Source organism: Thermobia domestica, chromosome 11 (assembly GCF_964235325.1).
Source record: "Thermobia domestica chromosome 11, izTheDome1.hap1.1, whole genome shotgun sequence".
NCBI classification, from domain to species: Eukaryota; Metazoa; Arthropoda; class Insecta; order Zygentoma; family Lepismatidae; genus Thermobia; species Thermobia domestica.
Window position 1 is genome coordinate 123,919,375 of NC_137464.1, and position 25,393 is coordinate 123,944,767.

Genomic DNA, 25,393 nt, shown 5'->3' on the forward strand with positions numbered 1-25,393 from the left:
GAAATTGCCCCTCAGAAGCGGAATTTTCGAAAAGTGAGATAGTTTCCATTTATTTTATAAAGGACTTTGCATATTAAGTTTCATCTTCCTAACATGAGGAGCTCGTGAAGTACTCTTATTTTTGACATAATAATTATGCCACCTTCTGGGATTTGAACCCGACACAGTCCCTTTTGTGTGGTCCCTACAGTTACCTACAAGTATGCTTAAGCTACGGTGTTGATTTGTAAAAAGGACCAACCAACAAACATTAATATATATGTATGTAAAAGAAGACCTGACTGATCAATGCCTAGATCAAACTGCTTAAGCCAGATACTTGAAATTTGGATACTACATAGGATTTGTAACGTAAGATACTACTAAGGAAAAATTTTTGGAAATTCGATGTGGAAGGATGAAATAGAGGTTCAATTAGTATAATAAGATGTCCATAACTCAGAATCCGTTAAGGTGCGGGGCATGAAATTTGTTATTTGGACTTAAAACATTTAAAACTTTGAAACACTTGTTTAAGCGCTTTTAGATCTTTAACTTAGAATTGAAGAAAAATATATGCAATGATTCACTAAGATTTCCATACAAGGAGTTTGAATTACGTGCGAGACGTCGAGTCGAGATGATTCTATATGAAAGGTGCAGAAGGTAAAACAAAAGGGTTGTCCGCAGTAACACGTGGAAACATTTGCATTTTTATAGACAAGATGAATAGCATTTCAAACCTAAATGGGGAATAGAAGTTCTCGCAATATTAATATATTTCTTGTCAAGGATTTTTTTTATTTGTATAAACGACAATTGAATGATAAGAATGATAGGCTAGTCTGCCACTAAAATTCTAACGACTTGAAGACTTGAAGACTTGTGATTGTCCACTTTTTTGGTTTGTAGAACTAACATCACTGGTATTTAGTTTTCACCTTTTTGTATAAAGTCTATTTCTGAAGGAAACTTAAATACTTTAATTCGGGAATATTTTTGTCCGAATGTCATAAATTATGGAAAATAGGAACAGTGGACCAAGAAGGAACATGCTTCAAACGAGATATCAATCTTAAAGTCGATATAAATAAAATAAAAAGCTGTGATATAGACATTTATTAACTAGACAAAAGTCACTACATTGAAACAGGGGTTTCAATCTCGGTCTCGTCTCAGGTCAAAAGTTGTCGTCTCAGATTCAGTATCGTCTCGTTCAACAAACGCTTGTCTCTATTTCGAGGGCCATGTCTCGATCTCATCCCGATAATCCCGAGATAAATTATTCGAGATTAAAAATTGTAAAATAGCATGATGTTACAGCCTCTAATTTCCTCTTTATTTTCTCAGTTCATTCTTGACTGCGTACTCCTTTGTAGCGAAGTGGATAATGATCGTGCCTTTTGTACGTGTATTCATGGGTTTAATCACCATTCATTGAAGTTATCAAATGTACCCCAATTTACCAAGCCCTATATAAGTCAATGATTCAAATCCAATTTTAACCCTTCTCTTCTATCGGCTCAAAATCAAAAATTGTACCTACCTGGGGTCTTTTACAACCCCACATTAAAATAATGTATTTTGTTAAAATAATATATTGCCCAACTGGAGAACCAGTATCATATTTGTGTAGCCCATTAATACTGGTAAGAAAATTTGAATTCCATTCATCATCATTATAATTTATAAGGCTACTTTCTGCGCTTATTTCGTCCGGTAAATTTATTTCAACATCAGTGTGGTTGCTATCTTACATCACTTCCATTTACACTCGACTCTGATATCAAGGTAATGCTTTCCCAGTGGAAGTCATCCAGATCCTGGTACCCAAAAAGTTCAGTTTAGTCCGATACAAATGAAAGTGCTACTGATTGTGTTTTCTTACACATTCGGGATCGTGCATCACGAATTTGTTCCACGTAACTAAATTGTTAATAAGGAGGTTTACGTAACAGTTACAACGATAACGCGATCTAGTTCATTGTAAATGATCGGACAAGTGAGCCTTTACACAGTGGCGTTTGCACCATGACAATTCTCCGTGTTACATTAAATTTAAATTGAGTTCGATTTCAGGAATAGTTCTGACTTCTTGCTCGAAAAGCATATTTCTGTCGTACACCATCCACTCTACTCGCCAGATTTAGCATCGGGTGACTTTTTCTCTATTTCTACACTGAAATCCACTTTAAAAGAATAATACAAAGAGTTAGTCTGGTGCATTCGACAACACGTGTACGAGGACTGCTTCCAGCAATCGCGACAATGTAGGAATTAGTGTGTAGATACAACAAGAAAGTACTTTGAAAGAGGCAATCACAAATGGGTAGTAAATTGTGCTTAAGATTTCTTTTTAATCATTAGTCCGGGAATTAAATGAACATCTTGTTTTAATATGTTTTGTTGAGTAATGGCTGCTTATAAAAATGACATTTGTGATATATAGTTATAAAATTTATTCTGTATTAATGTTGAAAGTACTTCCTATAATCAAAGCTCAAAAAATGTCGTCGAATCAAAGCAAACAACGAAAAAACAGCAATTGTTATATTTGTACATAAAGGATAACACTGATAAAGAGACAAACTCATTAGAGGCAGGGCCATCTAAACACATAAGCCAGATGGTCACTTGCTCAGACCTCACGAGCGGAATTACATGTATTACGTGTAAAATTTAGTCGTATGGGTCCAGCAAACGGTTTGCCCAGAGGCCCATAATGCTGTTAAGACGGCACCGTTTAATTTTAAAGGTAAGAGAATAAATACCTAGTCGAATGAACTAGGTTGATGAGATGAAAGTTGTATCTTATTCCGAGTTTTATATAATAAAAGCTCATGAACGTACTTTTTCTGTCTTGCTTTCAGTCTTGTCTGAACTTGGCAACCTGAGATATCTCCAGATGAGGGGCTCAGTGTATGTTTAACCACATACGGTATTAACAGAGTACAAGCAGTCAGGTTGAGACAGAGGGGAGCAAGAGGCCTGAGTGAATTGATCGCATATTCAGCTCAGGTGATACGTATATCCGACTGTTTACTCGTTTAGTTTCATATCACTGAACCTTCTTGTACGGTACCAGTCATGTCTGGATCTTCAAAAGAAATAATATGACTCTTGCACTAATCTTTTATTTATTTGATTCTTTGCCTCCAATTAAAAAAGTATATCTCAGTCTTCAATGATCCTTGCACTTGAAGTATGTTCCTTTAAATTTAAACAGTACACACACAAACACACACACACACACACACACACATATATATATATATATATATATATATTAATTTATATTATATTTTTTAGTTCCAGAAAAGGAGAAAGTAGAATTCAAGTATTATTTGGATTTACTCTGGACTTATACAACAGCAAAAGTAGACAATTTGACAGTTACCAGTATGTGTTGGAGTCCAGAAGACAAGGTATTGAACAAGTTATTTTAAACGATAGAATTTAATGATAAAAATATGAAATTTGCAATAAATGTTAATTATATAATAGCTATGCTGTTAGCATTAGACTCAGGTATTTTTTCATTTAAGCGAAGTATGCAGAAATGTTTAATAAACATCATTTCATTTCTCAGATGTTTCAGTAGAATGACACAAATCAAATAAATGACGAATCTTGGTTGTTTTGTTTCATAGATTCTGGTGTGGATGGTTACGATATTTTAACTGACACTAGCATTAAAACAAGTGAAACTACAGTAGACTTCAAAACTATGGGAATTCAATACTCAAACTTGAAGTAATATATACAACTACTGATTATAATAGATTAATAAGATCAAAGATAAAACTTGTTACTCGGACGCTGAGTCTATATCAAAAAGCCATTACTATACTGTAATAGATACTACTTGACGTCAATTTAGACAGCCCCCCCCTTTTCAGATTCATTCGGAAATGGTCTCATTCGTTTGTACATCGTTTGTACAGAAATGTGCAAGCGAAATTTTCGCTTTTACACAATTAGGGGCGAAGCCAGAACGAAAACAAGGTGGGGGCTGTCTAAATGGTAGCCCCCCACCTTTTTAGATTCAATTGGAAATGGTCTCAATCGTTTGTACGTCGTTTGTACAGAAATGTGCAGGCGAAATTTTCGTTTGTACACAATTAGGGGCGCCGCCACAAGAAAACAAAGTGGGGGGCTGTCTAAATGGTAGACCCCCCACCATGTCTAATTCAATCACAAATTGTCGCAATCCTTTATACATCGTTTGTAGAGAAATGTGCAGGTGAAATTTTCGTTTGAACACAATTAGAAGTGAAGCCATAACGAAAAAAACATGAGGGAATGTCTAAATGGTAGCCCCCCACCATGTCCAATTCAACCAAAATTGTCTCAATCGTTTGTACATCGTTTGTACAGAAATGTGCAGGCGAAATTTTCGCTTGTACACAATTAGGGTTGAAGCCAGAACGAAAACAATGTGGGGGCTGCCTAAATGGTAGCCCCCACCATGTCCAATTCAATGAAAAAATGTCGGAATCGTTTGTACATCGTTTGTACAGAAATATGCATGTGAAATTTTCGTTTGTACAATATTAAGGGCGACGCCACAAAGAAAAAAGTGGGGTCTGTCTAAATGGTAGCCCCCCACCATGTCTAATTCAATCACAAATTGTCGCAATCGTTTGTACATCGTTTGTACAGAAATGTGCAGGCGAAATTTTCGTTTGTACACAAGTAGGGGCGACACCAGAATGAAAACAAAGTGGGTGCTGTCTAAATGGTAGCCCTCCCCACGTCCGATTCAAAAGGAAATGATCTCAATCGTTTGTACAGTAATGTGCAGGCGAAAGTTTTGTTTTTACGCTATCAGGAGCGTCGAAATAACGAAATAAAGTGGTATCTCCACCATATTTGATTGAAACACAAATTTTCGCGATCATTTATACATCGTTTGTGCAGAAATGTCCAGGTAAAATTTTCGTTTGTACTAAATAATATACGGATGTGAGTATTTTAAATATTTGACCTAGAATTTATGGAGATTGCCATTATTATAGTTATGTATATATCTCGGGATTGCTCAAAGTTATGAAAGTTGTTTTTTCGACTTCTCATTTCAAATGTTAATCCAGTGTATCGTGTTTTAACGCTTTTTGATACTTAACCTAGAAAGTAAGAAAGGGGGCGGGTCTACAGCTGTGTATTACCGTGTTTGCTGTTTAGCGATCAATGTTAACCGATTTGAATAATGGTTGCTGAGATTGAAAATGGTACCTATTATTACAATGCTAAATCGATTGCAAAATACTAGTTCTCGCTATCTCCTATTCCGATAATCGTCAATCTACTGTAAATGTATAAAGTGGAGTGGTGAGACACGTACGGACTTCAAAAATACCGTAGTTGGGAAGAATAGACAGTCTGTGGGACAGTCTGTGAACCGAACTCATAAGCTCTCGATTTGCAATGCGTGAAACACAAACTGTGTTGGTCCTTATTATACCCATTTTAAACATTAATTTGATTATTTCTATATGCCACTCTATGTCGATAAGGGCTGAACTTGAACTTAAAACGCCATTAGGTATTCACTATTCATGTCAGTTATCCCGGAAACTGTTCCTTCAACTTTAATATGCTCTGTTTTCGATTATTCCTCCCTCTGATCCCCTGATGATGGGGGCTAAAATGGTATTTAAATGGCATCAGAAGTATTACTATTCTTCTCAGACCCCCTTAACTATGGATACGACACATTACTTTTACATGTAACCCCCATCACTCCTAGGAGGTCAGAGAAAGAAAAAAATCATTTTTCTCATAAGGATTCAGCTCACTTAAGAAATAATGAATAAGTTTAATAGTAAGAGCCGAGGAGTGATAAACTAACTCAGCAATAATGGTTGTAAGTATAAATATTAAAAGCAAAACAAAAAACTTTAGATTCCACCGTCGTTAAACTAACATAAATGTAGTGAATCACACGATACTGTGAACATACCAATCGACACAATAGTGTGTACAAAGTCTTGCTAGTAAATACTCCATAGTATGTGACACTTTTTTTAATGTTCCACTAAGCAGTACATTTCAAAGTTGATTGCTTCTACTATATTATTATTATTATTATTATTATTATTATTATTATTATTATTATTATTATTATTATTATTATTATTATTATTATCGTGTTAGAACTATTAGATAGTCCAACGTGCTACTGTGCGCAATGTTTTGTTTTCATCCTGAGTATTTAAGACAGAATTAATCCGAAATCCAAAATCGTGAATTTCGTGAGAATTTTAGGAAAATCCTTTTTTTTCTTTCTTTTTTTTTTTACTTTTTAGGTTAAGTATCAGAAAACGTTAAAACACGAAACAGTTGTTTCACATTTGAAATGAGAAGTCGAATTAACAAATTTCATATCCCTAACTTTCAGCAATCCCGAGATATATACATAATTATAATAATTGCAATCCCCGCCCCTTTTCATAAATTCTAGGTCAAATATTTAAAATACTCACATCCATATATTATTTAGTACAAACGAAAATTTTACCTGGACATTTCTGCACAAACGATGTATAAATGATCGCGAAAATTTGTGTTTCAATCAAACATGGTGGAGCTACCACTTTATTTCGTTCTTTCGACGCTCCTGATAGCGTAAAAACAAAACTTTCGCCTGCACATTACTGTACAAACGATTGAGATCATTTCCTTTTGAATCGGACGTGGGGAGGGCTACCATTTAGACAGCACCCACTTTGATTTCATTCTGGTGTCGCCCCTACTTGTGTACAAACGAAAATTTCGCCTGCACATTTCTGTACAAAGACGCACAAACAAGTGCGACAGTTTGCGGTAGAATTCAACATGGTAAGAGGCCTAACAATTACACAGCCCCCCACCTTGCTTTCGTTCTGGCGGCGCCCCTACTTGTGTACAAACGAAAATTTGCCATGTACATTTCTGCACAAACGATGTACAAACAATTGTGTCAATTTGTGATTGAATTCTACACGGTGGGTGTTAACATTTAAACAACTCCCACTTTGTTTTCGCTCTGGCATATCCCCTAATATCGTACAAACGAAAATTTCACATGCATATTTCTGCACAAACGATGCACAAACAATTGTCAATTTGTGATTGAATTCGACATGGTGGGGGTTTCCATTTAGACAGCCACCACTTTGTTTTCGTTCTGGCGTAGCCCCTAATATCGTATAAACGAAAATTTCACATGCATATTTCTGCACAAACGATTGCGAACATTTTCGATTGAATTGTACATGGTGAGGGCGTCCATTTAGACAGCTTCCCATTTTGTTTTCATACTGGCGGCGCCAATAATATCGTAAAAACGAAACTTTCACATGCATATTTCTGTACAAACGATTGCGAACATTTTTGATTGAATTGTACATGGTGGGGGGCTACCATTTAGACAGCCCCCCACTTTGTTTTCTTTCTGGCGTAGCCCCTAATATCGTACAAACGAAAATTTCACATGCATATCTCTGTACAAACGATGTACAAACAATTGTCAATTTGTGATTGAATTGAACATGTTGGGGGACACCATTTAGACAGCCCCCCACTTTGTTTTCGTACGGGCGACGCCCCTAATAATGTACAAACGAAAATTTCACCTGCCCATTTCTGTACAAACGATGTACAAACGATTGGCACAATTTTTGATTGAATTGGACATGGTGGAGGGCTACCATTTAGACAGCCCCCCACTTTGTTTTCGTCTGGCGTAGCCCCTAATATCGTACAAACGAAAATTTCGCCCGCACATTTCCGTTCAAACCATGTACAAACGATTGAGACCATTCCCGATTGAATCTGAAAAGTTAGGGACTTACAATTTAGACAGCCCCCACTTTGTTTTCGTTCTGGCGTAGCCCCTAATAGTGTACAAACGAAAATTCCACCTGCTCATTTCTGTACAAACGATGTACAAACGATTGCGACAATTTTTGATTGAATTGGACACGATGGGGGGCTACCATTTAGACAGCCCCCCACTTTGTTTTCTTTCTGCCGTAGCCCCTAAAATCGTACAAACGAAAATTTCACCTGGATATTTCTGTACAAACGATTGCGAAAATTTTTGATTGAATTGGACATGGTGAGGGCTACCATTTAGACAGCCCCCCACGTTGTTTCTGTACTGGTGGCGCCCCTAACAGTGTACAAACAAAAACTTCACCTGCTCATTTCTGTACAAACAATATACAAACGATTGGGACCATTTCCGATTGAATCTGAAAAGGTGGGGGCTTCCATTTAGACAGCCCCCCACTTTGTTTTCGTTCTGGCGAAGCCCGTAATTCTGTACAAACGAAAATTTCGCCTGCGCATTTCTGTACAAACAATTGAGACCATTTCCGATTGAATCTGAAAAGGTGGGGCTACCACTTAGACAGCCCCCCACTTTGTTTTCGTTCTGGCGGCGCCTCTAATTGTGTACAAACGAAAATTTCGTCTGCACATTTCTGTACAAACGATGTACAAATGATTGGGACCATTTTCGATTGAATCTGAAAAGGTGGGGGCTACCACTTAGACAGCCCCCACTTTGTTTTCCTTCTGGCTTCGCCCCAGGCTGTGTACAAACGAAAATTTTGCCTGCAGTTTTCTGTACAAACGATGTACAAACGATTGAGACCATTTCCGATTGAATCTGAAAAGGTGGGGGCTACCATTTAGACAGCCCCACTTTGTTTTCTTTCTGGCGGCGCCTTTAATTGTGCACGAACGAAAATTTCGTCTGCACATTTCTGTACAAACGATGTACAAACGATTGAGACCATTTCCGATTGAATCTGAAAAGGTGGGGGGCTACCATTTAGACAGCCCCCACTTTGTTTTCGTTCTGGCGGCGCCCGTAATTGGGTACAAAGGAAAATTTCGCCTGCACAGTTCTGTATAAACGATGTAGAAACGATTGAGACCATTTCCGATTGAATCTGAAAAGGTGGGGGGCTACCATTTAGACAGCCCCCCACTTTGTTTTCGTTCTGGTGGCGCCCGTAATTGTGTACAAACGAAAATTTTGCCTGCACATTTCCGTACAAACGATGTACAAACGATTGAGACCATTTCCGATTGAATCTGAAAAGGTGGGGGGCTACAATTTAGACAGTCTCCCACTTTGTTTTCGTTCTGGCGGCGCCCGTAATTCTGTACAAACGAAAATTTCGCCTGCACATTTCTGTACAAACGATTGAGACCATTTCCGATTGAATCTGTAAAGGTGGGGGGCTACCATTTAGACAGCCTCCCACTTTGTTTTCGTTCTGGCGGCGCCTCTAATTGTGTACAAACGAAAATTTCGTCTGCACATTTCTGTACAAACGATGTACAAATGATTGGGACCATTTTCGATTGAATCTGAAAAGGTGGGGGCTACCACTTAGACAGCCCCCACTTTGTTTTCCTTCTGGCTTCGCCCCAGGCTGTGTACAAACGAAAATTTTGCCTGCATAGTTCTGTATAAACGATGTAGAAACGATTGAGACCATTTCCGATTGAATCTGAAAAGGTGGGGGGCTACCATTTAGGCAGCCCCCCACTTTGTTTTCGTTCTGGCGGCGCCTCTAATTGTGTACAAACGAAAATTTCGTCTGCACATTTCTGTACAAACGATGTACAAATGATTGGGACCATTTTCGATTGAATCGGAAAAGGTGGGGGCTACCACTTAGACAGCCCCCACTTTGTTTTCCTTCTGGCTTCGCCCCAGGCTGTGTACAAACGAAAATTTTGCCTGCAGTTTTCTGTACAAACGATGTACAAACGATTGAGACCATTTCCGATTGAATCTGAAAAGGTGGGGGCTACCATTTAGACAGCCCCACTTTGTTTTCTTTCTGCCGGCGCCTTTAATTGTGCACGAACGAAAATTTCGTCTGCACATTTCTGTACAAACGATGTACAAACGATTGAGACCATTTCCGATTGAATCTGAAAAGGTGGGGGCTACCATTTAGACAGCCCCCACTTTGATTTCGTTCTGGCGGCGCCCGTAATTGGGTACAAAGGAAAATTTCGCCTGCACAGTTCTGTATAAACGATGTAGAAACGATTGAGACCATTTCCGATTGAATCTGAAAAGGTGGGGGCTACCATTTAGACTGCCCCCCACTTTGTTTTCGTTCTGGCGGCGCCTCTAATTGTGTACAAACGAAAATTTCGCCTGCACATTTCTTTACAAACGAATGAGACCATTTCCGATTGAATCTGAAAAGGTTGGGGGCTACTATTTAGACAGCCCCCCACTTTGTTTTCTTTCTGGCGGCACCTCCAATTGTGTACAAACGAAAATTTCGTCTGCACATTTTTGTACAAACGATGTACAAACGATTGAGACCATTTCCGATTGAATCTGAAAAGGTGGGGGGCTACCATTTAGAAAGCCCGCACTTTGTTTTCGTTCTGGCGGCGCCCGTAATTGGGTACAAAGGAAAATTTCGCTTGCACAGTTCTGTATAAACCATGTACAAACGATTGAGACCATTTCCGATTGAATCTGATAAGGTGGGGGGCTACCATTTAGACAGCCCCCACTTTGTTTTCGTCCTGGTTGCGCCCGTAATTGTGTACAAACGAAAATTTCGCCTGCACATTTCGTACAAACGATGTACAAACGATTGAGACCATTTCCGATTGATCCCGAAAAGGTGGGGGGCTACCATTTAGACAGCCCCCCACTTTGTTTTCGTTCTGGTGGCGCCCGTAATTGTGTACAAACGAAAATTTCGTCTGCACATTTCTGTACAAACGATTGAGACCATTTCCGAGTTGAATCTGTAAAGGTGGGGGGCTACCATTTAGACAGCCCCCCACTTTGTTTTCGTTCTGGCGGCGCTCTAATTGTGTACAAACGAAAATTTCGTCTGCACATTTCTGTACAAACGATATACAAATGATTGGGACCATTTTCGATTGAATCTGAAAAGGTGGGGGCTACCACTTAGACAGCCCCCACTTTGTTTTCCTTCTGGCTTCGCCCCAGGCTGTGTACAAACGAAAATTTTGCCTGCAGTTTCTGTACAAACGATGTACAAACGATTGAGACCATTTCAGATTGAATCTGAAAAGGTGGGGGCTACCATTTAGACAGCCCACTTTGTTTTCTTTCTGGCGCGCCTTTAATTGTGCACGAACGAAAATTTCGTCTGCACATTTCTGTACAAACGATGTACAAACGATTGAGACCATTTCGATTGAATCAAAAAAGGTGGGGGGCTACCATTTAGACAGCCCCCACTTTGTTTTCGTTCTGCGGCGCCCGTAATTGGGTACAAAGGAAAATTTCGCCTGCACAGTTCTGTATAAACGATGTAGAAACGATTGAGACCATTTCCGATTGAATCTGAAAAGGTGGGGGCTACCATTTAGACAGCCCCCCACTTTTGTTTTCGTTCTGGCGGCGCCTCTAATTGTGTACAAACGACAATTTCGTCTGCAACATTTCTGTACAAACGATGTACAAATGATTGGGACCATTTTCGATTGAATCTGAAAAGGTGGGGGCTACCACTTAGACAGCCTCCACTTTGTTTTCCTTCTGGCTTCGCCCCAGGCTGTGTACAAACGAAATTTTGCCTGCAGTTTTCTGTACAAACGATGTACAAACGATTGAGACCATTTCCGATTGAATCTGAAAAGGTGGGGGCTACCATTTAGACAGCCCACTTTGTTTCTTTCTGGCGGCGCCTTTAATTGTGCACGAACGAAAATTTCGTCTGCACATTTCTGTACAACGATGTACAAACGATTGAGACATTTCCGATTGAATCTAAAAAGGTGGGGGGCTACCATTTAGACAGCCCCCACTTTGTTTTTCGTTCTGGCGGCGCCGTAATTGGGTACAAAGGAAAATTTCGCCTACACAGTTCTGTATAAACGATGTAGAAACGATTGAGACCATTTCCCGATTGAATCTGAAAAGGTGGGGGGCTACCATTTAGACAGCCCCCCACTTTGTTTCGTTCTGGTGGCGCCTCTAATTGTGTACAAACGACAATTTCGTCTGCACATTTCTGTACAAACGATGTACAAATGATTGGGACCATTTTCGATTGAATCTGAAAAGGTGGGGCTACCACTTAGACAGCCCCACTTTGTTTTCCTTCTGGGCTTCGCCCCAGGCTGTGTACAACGAAAATTTTGCCTGCAGTTTTCTGTACAAACGATGTACAAACGATTGAGACCATTTCCGATTGAATCTGAAAAGGTGGGGGCTACCATTTAGACAGCCCCACTTTGTTTTCTTTCTGGCGGCCCCTTTAATTGTGCACGAACGAAAATTTCGTCTGCACATTTCTGTACAAACGATGTACAAACGATTGAAACCATTTCCGATTGAATCTGAAAAGGTGGGGGCTACCATTTTAGACAGCCCCACTTGTTTTCGTTCTGCGGCGCCCGTAATTGGGTACAAAGGAAAATTTCGCTGCACAGTTCTGTATAAACGATGTAGAAACGATTGAGACCATTTCCGATTGAATCTGAAAAGGTGGGGGCTACCATTTAGACAGCCCCCACTTTGTTTTTCGTTCTGGCGGCGCCTCTAATTGTGTACAAACGAAAATTTCGCCTGCACATTTCTTTACAAACGAATGAGACCATTTCCGATTGAATCTGAAAAGGTTGGGGGCTACTATTTAGACAGCCCCCCACTTTGTTTTCTTTCTGGCGGCACCTCTAATTGTGTACAAACGAAAATTTCCTCTGCACATTTCTGTACAAACGATGTACAAACGATTGAGACCATTTCCGATTGAATCTGAAAAGGTGGGGGGCTACCATTTAGACAGCCCCCATTTTTATTCGTTCTGGCGGCGCCCGTAATTGGGTACAAAGGAAAATTTCGCTTGCACAGTTCTGTATAAACGATGTACAAACGATTGAGACCATTTCCGATTGAATCTGAAAAGGTGGGGGGCTACCATTTAGACAGCCCCCACTTTGTTTTCGTCCTGGTGGCGCCCGTAATTGTGTACAAACGAAAATTTCGCCTGCACATTTCCGTACAAACGATGTACAAACGATTGAGACCATTTCCGATTGAATCTGAAAAGGTGGGGGGCTACAATTTAGACAGTCCCCACTTTGTTTTCGTCCTGGTGGCGCCCGTAATTGTGTACAAACGAAAATTTCGCCTGCACATTTCCGTACAAACGATGTACTAACGATTGAGACCATTTCCGATTGAATCTGAAAAGGTGGGGGGCTACAATTTAGACAGTCCCCCACTTTGTTTTCGTTCTGGCGGCGCCCGTAATTCTGTACAAACAAAAATTTCGCCTGCACATTTCTTTACAAACGATTGAGACCATTTCCGATTGAATCTGAAAAGGTGGGGGGGCTACCATTTAGACAGCCACCCACTTTGTTTTCTTTCTGGCGGCGCCTCTAATTGTGTACAAACGAAAATTTCGTCTGCACATTTCTGTACAAACGATGTACAAACGATTGAGACCATTTCCGATTGAATCTGAAAAGTTGGGGGGCTACCATTTAGACAGGCCCCCTCTTTGTTTTCGTTCCGGCGGCGCCCGTAATTAGGTACAAAGGAAAATTTCGCCTGCACAGTTCTATATAAACGATGTACAAAACGATTGAGACCATTTCCGAATGAATCTGAAAAGGTGGGGGCTACCATTTAGACAGACCCCCACTTTGTTTTCGTTCTGGTGGCGCCCGTAATTGTGTACAAACGAAAATTTCGTCTGCACATTTCTGTACAAACGATTGAGACCATTTCCGATTGAATCTGTAAAGGTGGGGGGCTACCATTTAGACAGCCCCCACTTTGTTTTCGTTCTGGCGGCGCCTCTAATTGTGTACAAACGAAAATTTTGTCTGCACATTTCTGTACAAACGATGTACAAATGATTGGGACCATTTTCGATTGAATCTGAAAAGGTGGGGGCTACCACTTAAACAGCCCCACTTTGTTTTCCTTCTGGCTTCGCCCCAGGCTGTGTACAAACGAAAATTTTGCCTGCAGTTTTCTGTACAAACGATGTACAAACGATTGAGACCATTTCCGATTGAATCTGAAAAGGTGGGGGCTACCATTTAGACAGCCCCACCTTGTTTTCTTTCTGGCGGCGCCTTTAATTGTGTACGAACGAAAATTTCGTCTGCACATTTCTGTACAAACGATGTACAAACGATTGAGACCATTTCCGATTGAATCTAAAAAGGTGGGGGGCTACCATTTAGACAGCCCCCACTTTGTTTTCGTTCTGGCGGCGCCCGTAATTGGGTACAAAGGAAAATTTCGCCTGCACAATTCTGTATAAACGATGTAGAAACGATTGACACCATTTCCGATTGAATCTGAAAAGGTGGGGGGCTACCATTTCGACAGCCCCCCACTTTGTTTTCGTTCTGGCGGCGCCTCTAATTGTGTACAAACGAAAATTTCGTCTGCACATTTCTGTACAAACGATGTACAAATGATTGGGACCATTTTCGATTGAATCTGAAAAGGTGGGGACTACCACTTAGACAGCCCCCACTTTGTTTTCCTTCTGGCTTCGCCCCAGGCTGTGTACAAACGAAAATTTTGCCTGCAGTTTTCTGTACAAACGATGTACAAACGATTGAGACCATTTCCGATTGAATCTGAAAAGGTGGGGGCTACCATTTAGACAGCCCCACTTTGTTTTCTTTCTGGCGGCGCCTTTAATTGTGCACGAACGAAAATTTCGTCTGCACATTTCTGTACAAACGATGTACAAACGATTGAGACCGTTTCCGATTGAATCTGAAAAGGTGGGGGGCTACCATTTAGACAGCCCCCACTTTGTTTTCGTTCTGGCGGCGCCCGTAATTGGGTACAAAGGAAAATTTCGCCTGCACAGTTCTGTATAAACGATGTAGAAACGATTGAGACCATTTCCGATTGAATCTGAAAAGGTGGGGGGCTACCATTTAGACTGCCCCCCACTTTGTTTTCGTTCTGGCGGCGACTCTAATTGTGTACAAACGAAAATTTCGCCTGCACATTTCTTTACAAACGAATGAGACCATTTCCGGTTGAATCTGAAAAGGTTGGGGGCTACTATTTAGACAGCCCCCCACTTTGTTTTCTTTCTAGCGGCACCTCTAATTGTGTACAAACGAAAATTTCGTCTGCACATTTTTGTACAAACGATGTACAAACGATTGAGACCATTTCCGATTGAATCTGAAAAGGTGGGGGGCTACCATTTAGACAGCCCCCACTTTGTTTTCGTTCTGGCGGCGCCCGTAATTGGGTACAAAGGAATATTTCGCTTGCACAGTTCTGTATGAACGATGTACAAACGATAGAGACCATTTCCGATTGAATCTGAAAAGGTGGGGGGCTACCATTTAGACAGCCCCCACTTTGTTTTCGTCCTGGTGGCGCCCGTAATTGTGTACAAACGAAAATTTCGCCTGCACATTTCCGTACAAACGATGTACAAACGATTGAGACCATTTCCGATTGAATCTGAAAAGGTGGGGGGCTACAATTTAGACAGTCCCCCACTTTGTTTTCGTTCTGGCGGCGCCCGTAATTCTGTACAAACGAAAATTTCGCCTGCACATTTCTTTACAAACGATTGAGACCATTTCCGATTGAATCTGAAAAGGTGGGGGGCTACCATTTAGACAGCCCCCCACTTTGTTTTCTTTCTGGCGGCGCCTCTAATTGTGTGCAAACGAAAATTTCGTCTGCACATTTCTGTACAAACGATGTACAAACGATTGAGACCATTTCCGATTGAATCTGAAAAGGTGGGGGGCTACAATTTAGACAGTCCCCCACTTTGTTTTCGTTCTGGCGGCGCCCGTAATTCTGTACAAACGAAAATTTCGCCTGCACATTTCTTTACAAACGATTGAGACCATTTCCGATTGAATCTGAAAAGCTGGGGGGCTACCATTTAGACAGCCCCCACTTTGTTTTCGTTCTGGCGGCGCCCGTAATTGGGTACAAAGGAAAATTTCGCCTGCACAATTCTGTATAAACGATGTAGAAACGATTGACACCATTTCCGATTGAATCTGAAAAGGTGGGGGGCTACCATTTCGACAGCCCCCCACTTTGTTTTCGTTCTGGCGGCGCCTCTAATTGTGTACAAACGAAAATTTCGTCTGCACATTTCTGTACAAACGATGTACAAATGATTGGGACCATTTTCGATTGAATCTGAAAAGGTGGGGACTACCACTTAGACAGCCCCCACTTTGTTTTCCTTCTGGCTTCGCCCCAGGCTGTGTACAAACGAAAATTTTGCCTGCAGTTTTCTGTACAAACGATGTACAAACGATTGAGACCATTTCCGATTGAATCTGAAAAGGTGGGGGCTACCATTTAGACAGCCCCACTTTGTTTTCTTTCTGGCGGCGCCTTTAATTGTGCACGAATGAAAATTTCGTCTGCACATTTCTGTACAAACGATGTACAAACGATTGAGACCATTTCCGATTGAATCTGAAAAGGTGGGGGGCTACCATTTAGACAGCCCCCACTTTGTTTTCGTTCTGGCGGCGCCCGTAATTGGGTACAAAGGAAAATTTCGCCTGCACAGTTCTGTATAAACGATGTAGAAACGATTGAGACCATTTCCGATTGAATCTGAAAAGGTGGGGGGCTACCATTTAGACTGCCCCCCACTTTGTTTTCGTTCTGGCGGCGACTCTAATTGTGTACAAACGAAAATTTCGCCTGCACATTTCTTTACAAACGAATGAGACCATTTCCGGTTGAATCTGAAAAGGTTGGGGGCTACTATTTAGACAGCCCCCCACTTTGTTTTCTTTCTAGCGGCACCTCTAATTGTGTACAAACGAAAATTTCGTCTGCACATTTTTGTACAAACGATGTACAAACGATTGAGACCATTTCCGATTGAATCTGAAAAGGTGGGGGGCTACCATTTAGACAGCCCCCACTTTGTTTTCGTTCTGGCGGCGCCCGTAATTGGGTACAAAGGAATATTTCGCTTGCACAGTTCTGTATGAACGATGTACAAACGATAGAGACCATTTCCGATTGAATCTGAAAAGGTGGGGGGCTACCATTTAGACAGCCCCCACTTTGTTTTCGTCCTGGTGGCGCCCGTAATTGTGTACAAACGAAAATTTCGCCTGCACATTTCCGTACAAACGATGTACAAACGATTGAGACCATTTCCGATTGAATCTGAAAAGGTGGGGGGCTACAATTTAGACAGTCCCCCACTTTGTTTTCGTTCTGGCGGCGCCCGTAATTCTGTACAAACGAAAATTTCGCCTGCACATTTCTTTACAAACGATTGAGACCATTTCCGATTGAATTTGAAAAGGTGGGGGGCTACCATTTAGACAGCCCCCCACTTTGTTTTCTTTCTGGCGGCGCCTCTAATTGTGTGCAAACGAAAATTTCGTCTGCACATTTCTGTACAAACGATGTACAAACGATTGAGACCATTTCCGATTGAATCTGAAAAGGTGGGGGGGCTACCATTTAGACAGGCCCCCTCTTTGTTTTCGTTCCGGCGGCGCCCGTAATTAGGTACAAAGGAAAATTTCGCCTGCACAGTTCTGTATAAACGATGTACAAAACGATTGAGACCATTTCCGAATGAATCTGAAAAGGTGGGGGCTACCATTTAGACAGCCCTCCACTTTGTTTTCGTTCTGGTGGCGCCCGTAATTGTGTACAAACGAAAATTTCCCCTGCACATTTCTGTACAAACGATGTACAAACGATTGAGACCATTTCCGATTGAATCTGAAAAGGTGGGGGGGGGGGGGGGGGCTGTCTAAATGGACGTTACTACTTGCCCTTTCTGGCAGCTCGCTGCGCGCACGTGATGCTGAATGCCGTGTTGCCAGCTTTTGCGTCGGGTATCGAAACACGAAATTATTCACTGCAAATAAATCTCAGTTTTATGAAATAAAATGACACAAAAGTGGACAAAAAGGATGCTCTCAAGAACCAGCAGATCCACTACTCAACTTGACATTCCACTAAAACAATGTGCATTTGTTTATATTCAAATTGGCAATTCGCAGAGAGAGTGAAATTTTTACCATTGAAAAGCGAGAGAGGTGAACCACCGTAATTGGCTAAACGTGCTGTTGCCATAGAAACAGTTCTTCTTGCGTGATTTTTATGACCACGTGCAGGAAGGAAAAACAGAGGAAAGCAACTGTTAGAAAGGACAGGTTGTATCAAATGTATTGTAGCTATCCCTTAGTGATTTTGTTCTATGGAAATAAAGGAAACCGGAAATCGTTAATTTGAACTACTTCCTGAAACAGAACCCACACTTCGGAAGGTCAATCGATTACAAAACTCTACTTCGATATCAATGACCGTTTTTGCTCAACGAAAATCAGTACTGAAACCACATGTAGTAGTAAATTTCTTCCACTTTCTGTTTTGGTAAAGTGTTGCGGTTTGTAACAATATGCTCTCTTGAGACACTAAACCAATTACAGAAAACCCGCTGGTCGCTATATGTTATCATTTTTGTTCCATGGTGATAAATTTGAAACTGGAAATTGTTAATCTGAACCACTTTTGGTTTCAATAGAGAGTTACTGGAGAAGAGGAAACCAATTGTTGGTAAGCTGAATCAATTGCATAAAAAGAAAGAAATAGAAAAAAGAATAGAAAAAAAGAAAAACGCATCTTGATATCTCTTACCGTTTTTGCTCTATGAAAATCAGTACTGAAATCAGAAGTGGTAGTAAATTTTAACAATTTCCGGTTTTGGTAGAGCGTTATAGAACCTACTCGTTGAAAGTTGAGTCGATTCCAGAAACTTCATCTCGATATCTCTTACTGCTTTTACTTACGGAAATCAGCATTGAAACCGGAAGAAGTGACTTTGATAAACTTTCGGTTTTAGTAGTGTTGCGAATTGTTATGGCATGTTCTCTTGAGACCCTGAAATGTTTGGAAAAATCCTTGTCGCTATCTAATACAATTTTCGTTCTTTGGAAATAAATGTTGAAACCGAAAAGGGTTAATTTAAGCCACTTCCAGGTTGAATAGAGTGTTTAACGGAGGAATTGGAACTTATTCTTGAGATGCTGAATCAATTTCGGAAAACTGCATCCCGATATCTCTTAGTATTTTTGTATCCTATGAAAATCAGTATTAAAACCGGAAGTGAAAAATCAGTATTGTAAATTTTAAATGTTTCCAGTTTTGCCAGACTGTTGTGGGTTGTGAGGATATGCTCTCTTGAGACACTGAATCGATTGCAGAAAACCCCCTGCCGCTATCTATTACCATTTTCATTCAATAAGTGTTGATACCAAATATGGCTAATTTGAACCGTTTCTGGTTTTAATAGAGGGTTAATGAATACCATAAAACATAGCCTTGACACAATGAATCGATTGCAGAAAGCCACATCTCGATATCTCTTACCGTTTTTGCTATGTGGAAAACAGTATTGAAGCGGGAAGTCATGCTAAATTTGAACCATTTCCAGTTTTGTAGAGTGCTAGTAATAGTCATGTTAAATGAACCGCTTCTCTCTATGTTACCGTTTCCGTTCTATGGCAATAAAAGTTTAAACCGGATATCGATAATTTGAACAACTTCCGATTTGAATAGAGAGATTACGGAGATGAAACCTATTCTTGGGGTGCTGAATCTATTGCAGAAGAACTGCATCTCGATATCTATTACCGTTTTGGCTCTGATACCTGTCGATAGACGGATAGACGGACGAACGGACAGAGCCATTCTACAAGACTTCCGACACTAATGTATAGCATAGTTTGGAAGTCTAATGATAATAAGTTTCATGCTTATTTAGTGAATTGAATAATTCATTTTCTTAAATCTGATTTCCTAGAGATGAATCCATGAAAATATTTGACGCATTTTATTCTCTATGTCAAAATGTTGAAAATACTGTTCCAATGAATTTTTATAAACTATCGAAGACTTCCAATTCTGAATTCAATAAGCAGTTCTTCAACTCGTTAACGGGCATAAAAGAAAACAATATTTATAAACCAAACATTTTTGCTTATAATGGGAAATCTCGATCAGGGAACGATGTCTGTGTGATGGTCTGAAATGTCTTAAGAACAAATATGTGTAATTTTTGCACCATTTCTGTTGTTTTCAAATTTAATTATGTAAGTTATTAAAATATAAAATGCAAGAAATCCCAAAATAAATGCTTCTACGTCAGGATTCTATGATTGAAGTCCATTGGTTTTGAGTATAATTCAAAAAGGTATTTTGTATTCAAGATTATATTTGACCTTCTGGAAGTTTCCGACTTGGCCTATGTTGGAAATAACAGAAATTATTATTCAAATTGAATCGTCAGCACTACTCTGTGCTACTCACTGTTGTTTTCATTTTGCAGGAGATCATGGCAGCTGGTTATGGAAAGTTTCTTTTCGCAGAAGAGAAAAACGGTATTGTTTGCTGTTGGACAGTGCGGAACCCCGAAGAGCCTGAACGTCTATTTGAGTTTGAATCCCCTGTAACAGCAGTGAGATTTTCAAGCGACCATCCCAGTGTCTTAGCTGTAGCGTGTCACGATGGATTTCTTATGCTTGTTGATGTTTCACTACGGGAAACAATGGTCTTAATCGATTGCTAGTAAGCTTTTACGTTAGCAACACTGCTATATGAATCTGAAATATCTTAAATAGTTAAAATATTAACCAAAATTCCATTAATTATATTATATGATAACGAATTCGAAATAAAAGTATAATCCCCAACACCCCAAAGACCTAGAATTCCTCTGATTTTTTTAAAAGATATAGGTGTGGCATGTAGCATATGATGAATATGACCTCCCACTTAGAGCTATAGAAATCTTCCCTCTCCTTTAGACGTCTAGCAGACTGGATAAAGCACTGAGTTACTATTAATATTCAACTGCAGCAAGAAAAAATATTTTTATCAAGCATACGGCTAGAGGGTAGCATAACGTTAAATACCTTAATATTATTTCGTTGGTTTCTAGTTCAGCATCCCACTCAGCACTGATGCTATATGAGACATACCTGCAATTCAACGTAGGGTTCAACCCACATGAAATCTCACCGAAAATCGAACGCGATTGTCAGTAACGAAGACTTGTACGCTAACTATATAGCTACAAGGTAGTTCATGTCAATAATCATACTATATCATGTTACTATCCTACATTTACTTTCAGCTTTTAACAAATTTCTTTGATATTTAGTTTCTATCCTGTCATGATGACAGAACATACCTATATAACAAGATAGGAGTTGGGATACAATTCATTTAAATTGTTTTTGGTAGTATTAGCTATTTAGATTTCATTAGCTTCAGTTACCCGCCTCGTTGGGTTGAAATTAGAAAAATTAGTAATATGTTCCGTTAGTCAGTCACTTTTTACTATTATTGAAGCGCTCTCTGATATCGGTCATTATCGATCATTTTTATATATCTACCCCTCCCCCAAGTTGCGGGGCTGAATTTGGATTTAAACGGCATCGAAAGTGTCACTGTTCATCTCAGCGACCCTGAAAACTATGAATTTGGCCATTTTCGATCATTTTTAAATATCCGTCCCTCCCCTAAGTTGCATCGTCAAAGTGATATGATAAAAACTATTCCAGGCCCGAACTTCATCTATGTTGAAAATTTGCTCGAGATTGGTCGTGTGGTTCAAGAGATTAAGTTACAAACGTAGTCACTTTCATATATATATATATATATCCCCACCATCCCTCTCCCCTAAGTTGCACCATCAAACTGAAATGATAAAATACATCCCAGGCCCGTCCCTCATTTATGTGGCAAATTTGATCGAGATTGGTCACGTGGTTCAAGAGTTATTATTAAGTTTTATTTATTTTTATATATCTTCCCTTTCTCCCTCCCTTACGTCGTACCATCAAAGTGAAATGCTAAAAACCGTTCCAGGCTCTGCAGTTTTCCTCGAAACTGAATTATTGGAAACTTAGGATTTGACACACAAGTTACTTACTTAGTTACTTAGAGTTTGACACACAGTTGAAGAGGTTGAACTTCTCTCAAGCTGCATATTTCCTCTGACTTTGAAGAGCTCTTCTGATTTATCAATCTCGTATAGTAAGCTTATTATACATTCTTGCTAGTGGTATAACTAGAAAATCATGAAGTTGGGGGGGCTCAGACACTCAAGCACACACACACACACACACACACACACACATATATATATATATATATATATATATATATATATATATATATATATATATATATATATATATATGGGGGTGTAATATGCAGACCTTGAAAAACATGGGCGCCATTTTGCCATTACAACTGGAAGAACGAGCCTGAATTTAAGTAGCTTAAGACCAAAATATGTATTCCTATGTATCAAGTTGGTCACAGGTCACCATAAGTTACAAAATACTTTAGTTTGGTGATAAGAATTTTCAATATTAGATCTGTGTGAGAAAACCTTACGACTAAGCTCTCTGATTTGGGTACAAATATAGATCTCTGAATTCAGACTTGAATAAGTAAACAGGCACTTTAAGGTTAATGTACTTGTGGAACTACATTTGGGAAGATTTATTATGATTGTGATTCTCTCTTAAACTCTTGAACATTATGATGTCGACTAGGCTGTTTACTATAACGTTACATTTCCTCCTAGTTTATCTTTTAGTGAATTCCAATTCCTAAATTAGTGAGAATATTATTGTTGCTCAAATTAACTGTAATAATAATTAAAGTGATATTAATTATAAAAGATTTACTATGATTGAGATTTTATCTAGAAATTTCAGAGATTATAACGTCACATGAATTCTGCTGTGGCATCACGTTGCTCAAATTTGATGTGTTAATTGTAATATTGACTGAAATACTATTGGTGAATGATATTCATTGCACAAGGCAACTGATGTTACTAAAATGACATTGATTAGTCGTAAAATTGTTTGAAATGCTATTGATGAAATATATCCACTGAATGAGAGGACAATGTCTTGTTATCAACAAGGATTTACAAAGAATTTTGATGATTTTTGTTATTTTTAACGCCCAACATTCAGTTGTTTTAAATAACGAGAAACTCATTTTTTTAAAGTACATTGTTCCCAGATATTTAAATTTAAATAGCTCCCACTCTACAAGCGACTTTGTTTGGTAGACATATTATTTTAAAAATCGAACAAAATTTTAACTTGTACAAGAATTTTTAAACTAAAAATAATTCGCACACAAATTTTAAACTAAAAGTTTCAAACAACAATTTTCAAACGTTTTTTCAGCGAATCCAACATATTTCAATGTAAAAGTATTTACACAATAAATACAGAATTAAAATTTTAGAACAAAAATTTTAAACTGAAAAATTCAGCGAGTGCAACAATTTCTTTTTAGTGTGTAAAATTTGAAAAGTATTTTCAAATAAGAAATTTTATAACAAACTGTTTCAAACTAACAATTTAGCGAATGGAGATCTTCAAACTAAATATCAGTAAATAAAGAAATTTTCAAACAAGATTTCAAATAAAAATTTCAAAGTACAAGTTTTACTGAGCATAAAACTTCAAATGAAAATAAATCAGTGTAAACATTTTCAAATAAGAAATTTTCAAACTAACAAAATATTTGGAAGCTAAAATTTTCCAACAAGTTTTCAAATATTTTCAAACTAAAATTTTCCAACAAGTTTTCAAATATTTTCAAACTAAAAAAATTTAATGAATTCAATAATTTTCAAACAAAAATTTTCGAACTGAAATATGAAAACAAATAAGCAGTAAGTGCAGAAATTTTCAAACATAATTGTTCAAACCAGAGTTAAAATAAGTGCAAACCTTGTAAATTAAAAATGTGTGCGTGCAATGATTTTCAAACTAAAAATAACTAATTTTTACAAGAATAATTTTCAAATTTAAAAAAGTCAGAGACTACAAAAATTTTGAAACTAAAATGAACATTTTAAATAAATTTTAAGAAATTTTCATAACATTTTATAAAATGTTAACAGAAAATTTTCATAAAATGTTTCGTATGAGAAAATAATTTTAACAGGAAGTTTTCGAACAGGAAATGAAAATTCCATTCTAAAACGCTTGACAAAAGTATTCAAAATTAAATACTTTAAAGAGTGCAAATATTTTTTAAAAAAATCAAAGATTCTGAAAGTAAAATAAATCAGTGAGTGCAAAATGTTAGAAATTAGATTTTCAAACAAGAATTTTCAAACAGAAATGTTGTGATAACAAGAAGGTTTTACTTTTAAGCGTCAAACTTTATCCGCGCTTCCACTTTTCGATAAGCAAAATAAATAGTGTTCAACTATTCAGCTACACTAATAATGCTACACTACGAGCCGTGACTACAAATCCTAAAGTTCAATCTATCAACACATATGAACTAATGAGATTTAACCAAAGATTAACCAATCAAATTCTAATAATGATTTTAACCATTAATCATGTCTACAAACTCTAAAGTTTAAAGTATGAAGTTATCATTATTGTAAAATTGAAAATAATTTTTGACAATTCCCAAATATATAGATGATCCTACGTACTCTCCCAAAAATTAACAACTTTTCATAATGATTCCTGAGTCCTTTTCAAGTATTCCTGAGTGCTATTTCTGCTTTACTCATTCATGTAACCCTATTATGCATTAAAGGCTCATTAAAGAGGTTAATTAGGGTGAATAACCTATCACCGATGATATTACCTATTAATGACATGTATTTTTGGTCATGTTTTCCATGGAAAAGAGATAAGCCGGACTAAATAGACTTATAGTACATAGTATATATTCAAGTGGCAGAAAAATTACCAATCTTCATTTTTGACAATTCTGAAATGTAAGGGCAGACCAATGTATCCCCCGTCGTTAAGAGGAGTGTATCAATATATCCATGTTCTTTGAAAGAGCATTAAACCTTCTACTAAGCCATATTACATTATAACATGATAAAGAACAATGAAAAATAATATAATAGTAAAAACCTCCAAATTTTGAAATTTGATAGGTTTTTTATCCATAGAAGGGCGCAGCTAAGAAGATTCCATGCTCCACGGTCCTCAGCTATCCTCTTCGTCTTCACGTATGATCTTTCTGTTTTTATATCATCCATTAATTGTAGTCTCCTTCGCCCTCTGTCTCTCTTTTCCGCCACCATACCCTCTATGACGTCCCTCATGATAAAATTTGTTCTTAGGCAATGTCCCAACCAGTTTCTCTTCCTCTTCTTGACAATATATAAAAGTGTTCTTTTCTCCCCCACCATTTCTAACATCCACTCATTCGTTTTCCGCTCGACCCAACCAATTCTATCCATTCTTCGCCACACCCACATTTTGAATGCTTCCAGTCGTTTTTCATCACTTTTACGTAATGTCCACATTTCCGCCCCATACAGTACAACACTCCACACGAAGTATTTTATGAGTCTCTTTCTCAACTCTCTATTCA

The 25,393-nt window shown here is 38.5% G+C and overlaps 1 protein-coding gene across 1 annotated transcript in view; it reads left to right on the plus strand.

The window, feature by feature from the left end:
• LOC145663657 (dynein axonemal intermediate chain 4-like) overlaps positions 1-25,393 on the plus strand; it is a 417,097-nt gene that overhangs the window by 192,479 nt on the left and 199,225 nt on the right. Inside the window, exons 10-11 of the mRNA XM_081729757.1 lie at positions 3,289-3,404; positions 20,328-20,566. Coding sequence (XP_081585883.1) covers positions 3,289-3,404; positions 20,328-20,566 — 355 coding nt within the window. The remainder of the gene's footprint in view (positions 1-3,288; positions 3,405-20,327; positions 20,567-25,393) is intronic.